Source organism: Miniopterus natalensis, chromosome 2, assembly GCF_054644295.1.
Source record: "Miniopterus natalensis isolate mMinNat1 chromosome 2, mMinNat1.hap1, whole genome shotgun sequence".
In the NCBI taxonomy this organism is placed as follows: Eukaryota; Metazoa; Chordata; class Mammalia; order Chiroptera; family Miniopteridae; genus Miniopterus; species Miniopterus natalensis.
In genome coordinates this window covers 113,990,868-114,005,428 of record NC_142082.1, presented here as the reverse complement: position 1 = coordinate 114,005,428, position 14,561 = coordinate 113,990,868, and the positions used below count along the sequence as shown (strand labels likewise).

General features: G+C 37.6%; 1 protein-coding gene across 1 annotated transcript in view; it reads right to left on the bottom strand.

Annotated features, from left to right (window-relative positions):
- Positions 1 to 4,161: 4,161 nt before the first annotated feature.
- ZC3H11D (zinc finger CCCH-type containing 11D) overlaps positions 4,162 to 14,561 on the bottom strand; it is a 30,063-nt gene continuing 19,663 nt past the window's right edge. Inside the window, exons 7-11 of the mRNA XM_087813867.1 lie at positions 14,077 to 14,172; positions 10,042 to 10,146; positions 9,357 to 9,560; positions 7,530 to 7,622; positions 4,162 to 4,187 (exon numbers count right to left, since the gene is read on the bottom strand). Coding sequence (XP_087669993.1) covers positions 4,162 to 4,187; positions 7,530 to 7,622; positions 9,357 to 9,560; positions 10,042 to 10,146; positions 14,077 to 14,172 — 524 coding nt within the window. The remainder of the gene's footprint in view (positions 4,188 to 7,529; positions 7,623 to 9,356; positions 9,561 to 10,041; positions 10,147 to 14,076; positions 14,173 to 14,561) is intronic.

The window sequence follows — 14,561 nt, the reverse complement described above, 5'->3', positions numbered from 1 at the left end:
TCTGTGAGTGCCTCTTCCCAGCTCTGCTGCTCTGGGATGGGGAGCCTGGCTTGGGGTTTAGACCCCATGCTTCTGAGGGGGAACCCGTGGCAGCTGAGCTATCCTTCCAGAACCTCAGCTGCCACCCATGAGAGCAGAGCCAGCCCTTATCACGTCTCTGTTCTTTTTACCAGCCTCACTTGGCTTCTTCTGTAAACCCAGCTAGTCTTCAGTTGGTTATTCAGGATGATTGTTTTTTAATTTAGTTGTAATTCCAGTTTGGTCCTGGTAGGACATGAATGTAGCTTTCACCTACTTGCCTCTATCTTGAAAATCTTTATATTTTCAAATAAAATTTAAAGACTTGCTTTTCAGATTTAAAAGAATAATAAATAAATAAATAAATACACTAATTACTCTATTTCTAGTAGTAAAGAAAGCACTGACAGTCCATGGTGGGATATGGCAACAAAAATATGCAAAGTATCACAATTGGATAATCTTATTCAAACACTATAGAATCTAAGTGACCATGTATGATACCTTTGAACATTTTTGTCAAGTTAAAAAATGTAATGACATTGGCTGGTTGCTCCTAATTTCACTAAACAGTGAAGAAAGAAAAGGTTGAGCTCTGGAATTTAAATTCCTAGCTCATTTGTGACATAAATGACCTGTAAGCGTCTCTGTCTGCCCTGAAAAAAGCCCCCATCTCCCATAAGCACAGGCCTAGGAATCCTGAAAAACAAACCCAGAATCTCTTCCTGTGAGTGACTGAATTATCATGCAAATTGAATTCCTGGACTCAAGAGTTATTTACTATTAAAGTGGGGGCATTAATTGGGAAGGATTATCATCCTAAAATTTGGAATGGGGACATGTGGGAGGACCATCATGAAGCTGGGCACATTGAACCCCTAAATTTTTATGAGTCATCTTTGCCAGTAGAAGCATCCTCTCCACCCCCATCTGAGATTAACCCTGAGGCAGTTGCCATGCAAGGCAATGCTGATTCCCCTCAGGGCTGACCACCACCACTACTCTTTGCTACTAGACTAACAACTAGGCTCAAGGCCACTAAAGGTGAGGTACAAAACATGACCCATGAGGAAGTACACCATACTCCAAAAGAATTGTTTGAGTTTTCTAATTTATACAAAATTCCTGGGAATATGTGTGGGAATAGATACTAAAGATTTAGGATAATGATGAAAGGAACATAAAATTATATCAGACCAAATTTGTTGATATGGACCCACTAAGAAGAGATTCTGCATTTAATGTTGCAACTCTCAGGGAGTTAGAAAGGCTTGAACAGTATGCTTGTTTGGTTGGTTGGCTGGTTGGCTTAAATGTAGACTAAAAGGTGGCCAATGAGTGAGCTAGAAATGCCAGACCTGCCTTGGATTACTGTAGAGGAAAGAATTGAAAGGCTTAGGGAGCTAGAAATGTTAGTGTGAATTTGTCATTTAAGACCTACTCACCCACCTTGGGAGGGTCCAGGAATGCCATTCAAGCCCTACTTCACATTTTGTGTTCCCCCTAAAAATTCATATGTTGAAGTTCTACCCACCCACCCCCAGTACCTCAGAATGTGACCTTACATGGACATTGGATTCTTACAGAGGTAATCAAGCTAAAATTCAGTCATTAGAGTAAGACCTAATCTGATATGACTCATGCCCTTATAAAAGAGGAAATTTGGACACAAAAAAACACACAGGAAATATGATGTGAAAAGACACAAGGAAATGATGGCAATCTACAAACCAAGGAGCTAAACCTGAGGCAGATTTTCCCTCCTAGTCCTCAGAAAAAAACAACTCTACCCACACTTTTTTTTTAAAATATATCTTTATTGATTTCAGAGAGAGGAAGGAAAAAGGAGAGAGATAGAAACATCAACGATGAAAGAGTCATTGATCAGCTGCCTCCTGAGAGCCCCCCCACCCCCACCCTGAGGATGGAGCCTGCGACCTGGGCATGTATGTGCCCTGACTGGGACTCGAACCAGGATCTCCTGGATTCTAGGTTGATGCTCAACTGATGAACCACCCTGGCCGGGCTCTGCCGACACCTTGGTTTCAGATTTGCAACCGCCAGAACAATGTAGTTCTGTTGTTTGAGCCACTTAGTTTGTGGTGCCTTGTTATGTAAGCTCTAGAAAACTAATATATTAAGCATCCAATAAATGCTACTTTTGGTATAACTGCTGCATTTTGAAAAGAGTAGAATCATAGAAAACCTGTCAAATTCATTGAAAGCTTTTGTGTGTCCAGTAAAGCAACTGCCCACCACTGGTATCATAAATGCACTACTTTTATATTCAGGAATCAGCAAGCATAGCTTCTTGCTAGCTTACTAAATGTTTTGGTTGTCCACTTATCTCTGTCATCTATAACTCTTCTTATTTTAGATAGGATTTGCTATCTTTTTTCTTCTTGGTTTCTAGTTTACCTTATTTAAACCAATTAAAATTTCCCAAAATCACAAATAAAAACAAGGTTTGTTAATTCCATCATCTAATTGGTTCTTTAGACAAAGTTTAACATAATAAAAATTTCCACTTATTTAGGAATAATACATGTACACATTTGAAAGAATGACATTCAAGCTCTCCTTCACATTTTTCTCATTTTCTATTGATTCTTCAGCATTTTGGGTGTGATAAAGATACACACTGAGAATCTGTACTTCAAGAGAAATATCTTGAATTGCCTTCTTAGAACCCTTCCTTCTTCATCACCAGTTGAAGCTTTGGAAGGACGCAATCTGTTTCTTAAGTGAAATTATAAGATGTTTCCTCCGAGCCTCCTTCTAGACAGCTTTTCAACTCAGCTCTTTTCTTACATCCCTCTCAAATCTGAGCTGGCAAAGGATTAATTTCTATCTACTCTATTTGTGAAAACAGAATGACTATATCCTCGTGTTTTTGAAAGTGGATAGCAGAGTACCATTAGAAGTCCTAACTAAGCTTTATTAATCCACAAGCTGGAATCACATCTTATAAAATGTTTTAAAAATACATTTCTAAGAACCCTGATCTCCACCTCCCAATAAATATTGAATAAGAGGCTACCAAAAACCACAAGATCCATGTAAATAAAAATACAGGATGTCCCAAGGCTTAGTGAGGTTCTGAGCTTTAATAAACTCAGAAGTATAAAGGTTACAAACTCACCAGCTCATCATTTGAAAAATTACATGTATTGCTCTCACATTTGTTTTTAACTTTGAAGAACAAATTTCTAATTTTAAGTTTTTCTTTCAGTCACTGTACAGATAAAATTTTAAAAATTACATAACAATTATTATTCAAGATACACAATTCTAAACAAGTACAAAAGAAATGAAAATAAGTTTTCAAATGGTATCTCTCTTACAATTGTAAGCATTTATATTTCTGGGGTTATAAAAGCCTTAAGACCTCACAAAAACTTTTGGGACAGGTTATTAATTCACTTTTTTTCTCTTTCACAAGTCCTTTTCTCCAATATGATCATATAATTTTTGGCTTCGTAGTAGGAAAACGTTTACTTTTCAGTTTGAAATGTAGTACATAGATGATTTTGTAGTTTCCAATTAAAAGACATTGTTCAGCCACTGCCTTGCATGATAAAACAATCCGTCTCTTTCTACATCACATCAAAGTGTATTTCTATTGGAATTCCTCTAACATACTTACCACCAAATTGTTCCCCTGGGACTTCACTGAATTTGTTTATACTTTATATCTGTTATTATCGCTGAAGGCCAAGCTTAAAATCTAGGTTAAAAAGAAGACAATGTGAGGTTTCTTCCATAAAGAGTACTGAAAAAGAGATCAAAGGCACAATTTCACTCCTCAGTCTGTGAAATCTAACTTAGTTTATAATTAAAGAATGATTTTAATTGTCAAACTTTTAAATTTTATTAAATGTTTGTGGCAATGCATCAAATGAATTCCAGACCTATATAAATACACAGGCAGCTGTTTGCAATTTGCATCTTTATCGGTTGTGAAAGAGGACAATGTACTTCCTGCGTCGGAATTTGCATTTATCACCTTTGGCTACCCAGTATATAGTAGGGGAGTACTTGAATATCTCATTCTTTGAATTTTCATTTTTGATTATAAATCAAATGATGTCTGGCACTTTTCTCTTTTTTTTTTTCTTTTTTCTCTTCTCTCAACCTCCAGGTTTACTTGCTCCCATTTCTTCTTGGCTCTAATAAAACACAAAAAATATTTCAATTATTTTTTTTCCCAGCATTCTCCAGGGTACCAACATTTTGCATGTCTTTTGCTAATTACCATAAATCTAAAGGCAAAACCAAAACTAAGCTATTGTTTTAATTCATAAATTTCCAAAATGCCTTTCAAACTAATTCCACTTCTTTCTGAAGTTTACTGTGTTTTGAATTTGGATGGAGGGCTGGAAAGGAATGGAAATAACACTATAGATAAAGGCTGCACCGTGGAGCACCCAGAACGAACAGAATGAATGTTCCACCCTATGGAGTCAGGTTCCTCCAGTCACACCAGCTGCATCCGCTATCACAAAGGACATGCGGTCCGAGGGAGGCTGGCAATGCTCACAACAGCTCTGATTGCCTTCAGTAACGTCCCTCAATTCCTAACACACATTTTCCTCTCCTACTGCATTATCCTCATAGCATCTAGTGACATTTTTTCCCAAAAGCCTCCTCTTGCCCATTTACATTTCTGTGGCCTTGGCATGCAGATATTTCTTAGAGGAATAAACTAGTGGCAGCTTGTGTTTTCTGTTTCCTGTTCCCATCAGTCCGTCAGTCCACTGGGAAATGCTGAAATCGCACCTCTGGCCCTAGCAGGAAGTGCTGGGGAGGGAATCCCATCTAATCTTTCTGTCTCTTATTCTGGTGATGAAAACAACTGGAAAGGATAAGAGTTTAGGGGTTACAAATTTCCCAATCAAAAGCTTGGGTAAAGAAGAAAGCTAACTTTATTTTGTTATTACTGGTTTTGATTTTTTTATTGTAGGTCCCCATTCTGCCTGATGTAGAAAACTTACTGGTCCTCTGCACAAAAACTTAATTGAGTTCAGTGATTTCTTTCTTTCTTTCTTTTTTTTCTTTTTTTTAAATATATCTTTATTGATTTCAGGGAGAGGGAAGGAGAGGGAGAGAGAGATAGAAACATCAATGATGAGAGAGTCATTGATCAAGCCCACAACCCGGGCATGTGCCCTGACCAGGAATCGAACCCCAATCTCCTGGATCCTAGGTCGACGCTTAACTGTTGAGCCACGCCTGGCCGGGCTCGAATTCAGTGATTCTTAGTTAATTCACATTTATGTTTCAATCACATTCAGATTTGAAATTCTTTCTCAGGGTTTTTCTCCCTCCAGCACCTCCCTGCTGCTTATCCTAATTTCTAGGGTTGGGACAGGGGAGAATGGTTGCTGCTGTGTGACAACTAGGAAGAAAATACCATCTCAAAAGTTTTGTACCGCAACAAGGAAGGCCTGGACCACGTGCTGGTGAATGGTGGCCCAGTCAATAGACTCTAAGTTTCCTCAGTTTTGAATGTGCACCCTAATCACCTGCAGATTCTGACTCAGCAGGTGTGAGATGGAGATTCCACATTTCTAGCAGGTTCCTAGGTGATGTCATTGCTGGTGGCCCTCAGATCATGCTTTAAGTAACAACGGTTTGATTGGTGGACAATAGCAGAGCAGTCTGTGGAGATTCCAGCTGAGCCCCCCCCTCCAATAGTCCTAACCAAAAAGGCATCTTCCTGTTGCTGTCCCCTCAGTCCCAGCCAAGAAGCTCTGTGAAGGCCCATTTTTCCATTCTGCTAGGAACTTACTCTTATTGAAGCTCACAGGAGTATGTGATGCCCTCCCAAGCAAACGGTGGAGTTTGGAAATCTCAAGAGGCTGTCTCCAGCCCTCTCACGTTAGGCAGGGCTTGCCCTCTCCCCAGCCCCATCCCCAGAGAAATTCACTCCAGAGCTTTCCCCCCTAGGTTGCATCTGGCAAGTGCAATGCAGGTCCTCTTTATGCGCAGATCTTATAAACTTTAAGGGGAATTCTGTCACTGATCTTTCTACACCTGGAGCCTGGCATAGCTGGAAGGTGGGAGAAAAGGAGAAGGGGCCGAGCGAGTGGCCCCGCGCTGTATCTGGTCTCTTGCGGCTTCTCCATACCCTCTCTCCTCATTACTCTCCAGCTTGAGAGAAAAAAGTGGTTTTGTCAGCTCACACCCCATGTCGCATCCACTTTCCTCTGCTATACATGGATGGTACATGTTTCTTGGTCTGAAGTCACCCCTCCTTCTCCCAAATCCTTCTGTAATTCATGTTGAACTATCTGGGATGGGAGGGAGAAGGCTGCTGGGACACCAGGGCAGTTACTGGGATGGGCATGGGTGAAGGGTACATCCGTTAATACTCTAAATAATATCCCACCCACGAGGAAACCACGGGAGGAAAAGATGTGGCTCGACAATTTGTGGTTTTATCCAGGATTTCCATTGACTTTTCACTTCCTTCCCCCTAACATTAAGTGCCATCACATGTAAAAACCCACACGAAATTAAGAGAAAATATAGTCAATTAAATTGTGCTGCAGTAGAATTTTCTTGCAGTTCAATATGTTGGGGGAAGAAATGGGAAAAAAGAAAAAAATTGACTCCACTACATAAATATATATACAAGATATATATACAAATCTGCATACTATGCCACAGTTGTAGTCAATGCTGATTTCTCTCTTTTTTTTTTTTTTACTTTGGAAAGGGGACAGTTGCTAGTCTGGGTATGTTCTGGTTCATTCTGGGAAGCTCTTGTATAAGAGCTTATGAATTTCAGATGATTCTGAAAGTTCAGGCTACTGATTTAGGTAGGAACTCCCTGCCTTGAACTTTTTCTGAAGGGTTCGATTTTCTGAAAAGTAACTGAAACCATTTCACCCTGTGTGGTTTTCCAAACCTACTGAGCCAGTCCCAGGATTAGCTGGGAGAAGACGCCAAGGTTTTTAGTAAAAGAACTATCTGAGGTTGGGTTTGCTACAAACCTCTACCCTGGGGAGGTTCCCAGGATCCCCCACCCTCCCAAAGAAAAGAGCACAAGAAGGAGACACAGTCACTATGAACCTCCTGGCCTGCAAACCTCATCTTAGAGGCCCTATAATCTCCACCAGTCAATATTTGTCTATGGTGACTAGAGTAGGGCTTTAATATTTTGTGTCAAAATATGGTTTTATATATTTTGCTTTGTGGTTTGACAAAGAACACGTCTTAACATATGATATAATCCGGCAACAACTATGCTTGTAGCTAAGGAGAGAAATATGCCAAAATATTTCTGATAACATGTAAGAGTAAGCAAAGGAGAACACAGTAAAACAAAGCAAAATTAAATTGCTGGTAGAAAAATATCTATGAAACTCCAAGTAATTATGTTCATATATATCATAAAATTTTCCTAAATTTCCTAGAATAGGAGCTTAATAAGTTCCTTGAGCTTAAAGACTTGTCATTCAGCTTTAGAATTGTATAATGCATTAAAATCATTAGTAAATATTTACCTGTATATATCTTTTCAGTTTTTGAATATGCTTTTGAAAAAGGAATTCTTTTTCGCCAGGCTGAACCATTATATGATGTTGACATATATTTATCTGAGAAAAAGAAGAAGACTGGAGTTAAATATTGTATAATTCTGAAACCATATTCTAGAGTGTTTCAAATTTATAAACAACTCAGAGGTGAAATTATTCTCTAAATTCATTTTACCATTTCAAAGCTAAGGGATCAAGAAGAATTTATTAAGGCTAAGCTATCAATGAACATGGTTACACGTGCTCTTAATTGGCTGTCCAATTCCTCAAATAAGGCTAAGCTAGAGGAGAAAACGGTATCTGGATGTGATAAAAAAAAAAAATTCTTTGCCTTATTTAATTATGATTTTACATGTAATTCCGCTAATATTTGTAGAAAAGAAAGGAAGGAAAGGAAAGAAGAAGGAAGGAGGGAGGGAGGGAGGGAGGGAGGGAGGGAGGGAGGGAGGGAGGGAGGGAGGGAGGGAGGGAGGGAAGGCCAGCCTAGGAGATACAGCCCTACTCCCTTTTCCTTCCGTGAAGTGGCTCCCTTGAAGGCAGATTGCTCTACCGTAGTGAACTCATTGTTTCAGGAAACCAAAGCATTTATATACTGACTTGGTCCTTAAATACCTACTGTCCTCTGAGAGCTCTATATTTGAACTATCATCTGACAGTGTTGCATTTATGTTTTCAAGTATGACTGTGCAACTGTGATTCTCAAAGCCTGGTCTAAAATAATACTGAAAATCTATTTGCCTTTTCCCTCATTGATGTTAGCACTAATGAAGTAAAGGTAATAGTGAGTATAATGGTGGCCACCTTAATACAAATGAAGACAATGGCACCAAGCTATTCTGGTAGTCATCGTATTCTTCACAGCCATCTACTCACAGTAAAATATAATAAAATTAATAATAATGTAATAATAGTAAGAAATAAAATCAAAAGCCTGTTTCACCTAAGAACAGCCTTATTTATATATATAAATCCATACATCATTCTATTCTAAAGCAAATGGAAGAAAATTTAAATAAAGCTAACTTCAGTTTAAATTGTAAAAAAAAAAAAAAATCCTAAGAGAGACAGAGTTTTTACTTATGTTTCACAAAGTACACAACATTCAAAACTCCACTAACTAGGATGTGAACATAGGAAAATATAAACATTCAATTATAGGGAACTGAGTGGTCTTTTTTTTTAGGTTGAGAAAAGTTAAACCCAACTTTGAAAAAGCAAAATTCATCTGAGGCATGAAGAAAAAGAGATTGGTTCCCTCCTCCCTTGTGGCCTTGTACTTCCCGACATGTACTGTGATTTTGCCCATTACGTGATGAAATGATTTAGAAGCAATCTGTGCACAGTGGGGAGAGATGAGTGCTTGTCAAAAATATTGCAGTTAACCCTCAAACTAACCCTTTCAGAAAGTAATCATGAAGGTCTAAAGAAAAGCCAAGGCTCTGGCCCGAGAGTGATAATTGAACAATGCAGTTAGTGGAGCGAGAAAATGTCAACCGTTTGAAAATGATCCTCAAGAATGAAATAAAGCTATCCAGGGGGAACAAAGTGCAGTGCCCTGAGACAAGATGCTAAGAAGGTTCAATGTCAAGTCATCTGCCCCAACATACTTTTCCCATATTCTTGAAATCATGTGCACTTCTGCACGTAGGAGAAATCCTTTCCCTGGTTTTTTTAAGATGGTGGTGATGGCCTGGAAAAAGGAGGGAGTCAGGAGCCATGAAGATTCATTGGACCGTCAGGAAAGTCCATGGATTGCAAACCACAGGTATGAGTGAACCATATAAACAGCCTCACCTGGACAGAGACTGAGGTTGGGTTCCTTGTTAACGTTGACTTTATTGTAGAAGCCATTCGTGGGCCTGCTGCAGGGAGGTACATTGAGTGAGACGGCCCTGACGGCATCCCTCTGGACATGGATATAGGAGGCATTCTCAGCGTTCCTGTCTCTATTATTGCGGTGGTAACTCGTTTTATTCTTTGGATTTGGGGTCTGTACTGCTGTAAAAGAAAAGGGGAAAGGAGTGAGGAGTTAAACAAGCTGGTTTCATACCCATAGATAACATACTGCATTTTATTTTTTAAAATATATCTTTATTGATTTCAGAGAGAAGAAAGGAGAGGGGGAGAGAGAGATAGAAACATCAATAATGAGAGAGAGTCATGGATCAGCTGCCTCCTGCAGGCCCCAGACTGGGTATCGGACCTGCAACCCGGGCAAGTGTCCTAACCGGGAATCGAACCCCAATCGCCTGGATCCTAGGTCGATGCTCAACCGCTGAGCCACACCCGGCCGGGCTGCAACATACTGCATTTAAATGTTTGAGAGCACAATGGAAGGCAATGGGAGCCAAGGGAACTAAGTTTATTGGAGTTGCATATTTCACAATGGTGATTTGTTTTTCAGGTATAAAATATTTTTTTAATATTTAATCTCTTTTCAAATTACAATTTAGAAACATCAAATATATAGACACTCTACCTCTCCGCACTCCTTGGCCAGGAAAGTTCTTTGGTTCATCATAAACCCATTTTCTTTTTTTCACACCTTTAAAATGAGGCTTCCTCACTGGCTGGACATCATTCACTTAGAGAAAATAGAAATTTTTACAGTTTTTTAAAAGATGCTTTCATCTGAAAATTACTGTAGGTTATAATTACATATCTGTGCATTCACATGTCAAGCAAGAGAAAAAAATTAATTCACCACCCTAATACTTTACTTTCTTGAACAAAGGGTGATTTATTTTTAAGTACCAAAAAAAAAAATCTGTCTTGAAAACAGATGAGAAAACATTCAATAATTAGCATTCCTCAGAGAAAAATGCTTTTCTTCAAAGGAACATGTGGATTCTTTTAAAAGAACATAAAATTACATTCCAAATATAATTATGTATCTATCTCATTATAATGTTATTATAAGTAGTTTTAGAATTGTTATTTTGAACACAAGTCTTTTTTTGTACATTTTTAGCCAAAACTATGACTTCTGAAGTTGGATTAATGTGAAATATTTTTAGATAATTCTACCTTATCCTTTTAATATCTTAAGAAATTTTGTGTACAGATAGTTTGGTGAAACAAGACCAAGTAATCAGAATTTGTAGTGCTAAAATCACTAGGTTATTCTCTTTTTACTTGCATATATTTTTTCATCAGAAATTTTATATGCATGTTCAGTTTTCCAGAAATGTATAAGGCATATTTCTCCAGAGACTCTCAAAAGAATCTAGTAGAGAGGAGTATTCTTTCTTATTTCTCTGTAGAGGGATCCTGAACATTCACAAGTAACTAATTCCCAGAGAAAATGATCATCAGATGCCCTGTGTAGATTGCATGAGCTCTCTACAGTGGACTCATAAATGTCTTTGCCCGAGCTCTCAACCTCAGCTTAAGCATTAGGCCTTCAGTGAAACTCTGATTCACTACCTCCTGTGCAAATATCATTCTCCACCCTTCCTCTCAAGCTCCCACTCCTAGGCTTTGGAAGGGATATTTTTAACAGGTGCCACTAAAACTGAGCTTCTTGGGGGTAAACCATCAGTTTCCTTAGTGCTTATCTGGAAACCAAGAATATGATACCAGTTCAATAAATGAAATAAGGGAAAGGAGAAAAGATAGAAGGAAACAGAGAGGAAGACACACGAGAATTGTATCACAAAAAGGAGCTTAGAGTACTGAATGGCAAGGAGAAGCCAAATTGAGAAAAATAATCCAAAACGTAATAAAAACTTGTGAAGATATTCCACCGTGGGTTAAATTAAAATGTAACCCTAATGATTCTTCTGAGAAGATACTATACTATTAATTTTAATACTTAAAATAGTGGGAAAGTGTGTTATTTACTAGGAACTACATCACAACTCATTGCCAAAGTTAGTAAAAAAAATATTGTCTTTAATTCTTAATCCTGAATAATTTTTTAACCATCCTTTTTTAATTTCCTTTTTAAAATTATATTTTTAAGTAAGCAAAACAAATCCAAGATAAGACAAATATATCTAAGGCCAAAAAGAGAGCTCTCACTTGAAGAGTGGTCCTCTCTGCACTTCAAACTGATATTCTCAGTAGCATTTAATACATGCATTGTGGGTGCTAGTCGGGTAGTTAGGGAACATCCTTATTATCTTTTAAAGCAAATTCAGAAAATAAAATGTCAGTATTAGAAAAAGAAGTGTCTCCGTTGGTATTTCACTTTTCAAACATTATCTGATGGGCAGATTTCTTTTTAAAATATACATATGTATGCTAATTTTTAGAATGCATTACTGAAATTCCCTAATCACTGCCTTGAGTCCCCCAAATTTGTTACTAACAAAACATTTAAAATCTAGCAATACAGCCATTATATTCAATATGTAAATTACATATTTCTGGCAGTATTTTTAATAACTCCATACAAAAGAATTAAAAGGTTATCAATTTGACATAAAATGTGCCAAATTAAATTGAGATTCCAAAGATATTTTTAATGCAACAACTTTCACTTGTTCTGTGCTTTGGAGCAGGACTACCCAATAGAGCTACCTTCAGTGATGAAAAAAGGCTAAATTTTTGCTGTCTGTACAACCACTAGTCACATGTAGATATTGAACACTCGGACTGTGGCTAGTGCAACTGAAGAGCTGAATTTTTTGTTTTATTTAATTTTTTGTTGTGGTTATTAATCCTCTCTGGAGGATTTTTTCCACTGATTTTTAGAGAGAGTGAAAGGGAGGGAGGGAAGGGAGAGATAGAGATGATGATAGAGATAGATAGATAGAGATAGAGATAGAGATAGAGATAGAGATAGAGATAGAGATAGAGATAGAGATAGAGATAGAGAGATAGAGAGATGGAGAGATAGAGATAGATGATAGAGATAGAGATGATAGAGATAGAGATAGAGATAGAGATAGAGATAGAGATAGAGATAGAGATAGAGATAGAGAGAGATAGAGATAGAGATAGAGATAGAGATAGAGATAGAGATAGAGATAGATAGAGATAGAGATAGAGATAGAGATAGAGATAGAGATAGAGATAGAGATAGAGATGATAGATAGAGATAGAGATAGAGATGATAGATAGAGATAGAGATAGAGATAGAGATGATAAAGATAGAGATAGAGATAGAGATAGAGATAGAGATAGAGATAGAGATAGAGATAGAGATAGAGATAGAGATAGAGATAGAGATAGATAGAGATAGAGATAGAGATAGAGATAGGGATAGGGATAGAGATAGAGATGATAGAGATAGAGATAGAGATAGAGATAGAGATAGAGATAGAGATAGAGATAGAGATAGAGATAGAGATGATAGAGATAGAGATAGAGATAGAGATAGAGATAGAGATAGAGATGATAGAGATAGAGATAGAGATAGAGATAGAGATAGAGATAGAGATAGAGATAGAGATAGAGATAGAGATAGAGATAGAGATAGGGAGAGAGAGAGAGAGGGAGGGAGGGAGGGAGGGAGGGAGGGAGAAAGAAACATCGATGTGAGAGAGACATATTGATTGGTTGCCTCCTGCACATTCCCCTACTAGGACCAGGGATGGAATCTGCAACCCAGGTATATGCCCTTGACCAGGAATTGAACCTGACACCCTTTGGTGTGCCTCAGGCAGACACTCTAACCACTGGACACACCAGTCAGGGCTAATTTTAATTAACTTAAATAGCCATATGTGGGTAATGGCTTACTGTTATTAGTGTAGCTTTGTTTTTTGGGTGTTTTTTGTTTGGCTGTTTTGGGGGGAGGGTGCTTTTAATGGATTGGACAAAACTTTTCCATCTCCAAGTAAAAGAGAGAGAAAGAGAGATTTACATATATTTTTCATTAGCAATCCTTTAATTTGATTACAAGTGCCTTTTCCTATTCTTGAGAACATTTATTAGTGGAAAAAACAGTAGATGAGGTTTGTTAATATTTAGATGGAGAATATGTGAAGCTCTCTAATTACAGGACAGCTGTAATTGTACCCTGTGACTGGGAGAGCTGCCCCACAGAGAGGCACCAGTTGGGAGGTTCCCAGCATGGTAAGAGCATCATAAGACATTGAGGGTACATTTTATTATCATGCCTCTTGATTATTCATAGGCTATAGTTAGTAATAATTACTAAATGGGGAAATCGTGGAAGTCATCATGAGATTGGTACTCTTCTCCGTGGTCACAAACAAAACTTTCTAAGAAAATTCAACCATACTGAGTATTTGAAGTTGGAAAAAGAAACTGAAAATGACTTGGTGCTATTATTTAAGAGAATCAATAACTTTAGAGCTAGGAAGACTCCTAGAAATTATGTAGCTCAACAGGCTAATTTTTCAGGCTAATCAGATAAAGCATCATGGTCAAACAATTAGGCACAAAGCCAGGACTGGAACTTTGGGGCTCTTGACCCTCGTTTAGTGTATTTACTGGACAGTTTTATTGATTACTTTGCCTGTTGTATTGGTTTCCACAAAAGTCAAGCTTTAACGTATCTATTCAAATTACAGATTGATTAAAATTATAAATTGTTTATTACCTTTAGTATTCGAACATTTTGACACGATGATTTCTTTCTCTTTCTTTTCATCTACTCCGAGAAATATGATCCTCTGTGGAACATAACAGTCACCTCCTATGACAATAACTTACTGTTAGTGGCAATGATGGTAGAAAGTTTTACCAAACTACCTTTCAATACAGGGTTATCCTCCTCTATAATATTTTTGTCCACTTTGGTCTAAACAGTTCTCAATGATCCCATCTCCATCTCAATATATATCATATATGTTAGATTAATACATGTAAATATATGTATATATGAATACACAGTATGAACACTTACATACTGATAATTGCAAGGAAATTTACATAGTCAACACAATTTTTCTTTAACATATAACAACCTTTGATTCCACTTTTTTTCACCCTTTAAAGAGAGAGTAAATATAATTTATCCTCCAGATATATCTTCAGATATATGAAAGCTGTTTTTGTGTTCCTTAAAGGTCTTCTATTTTTCAA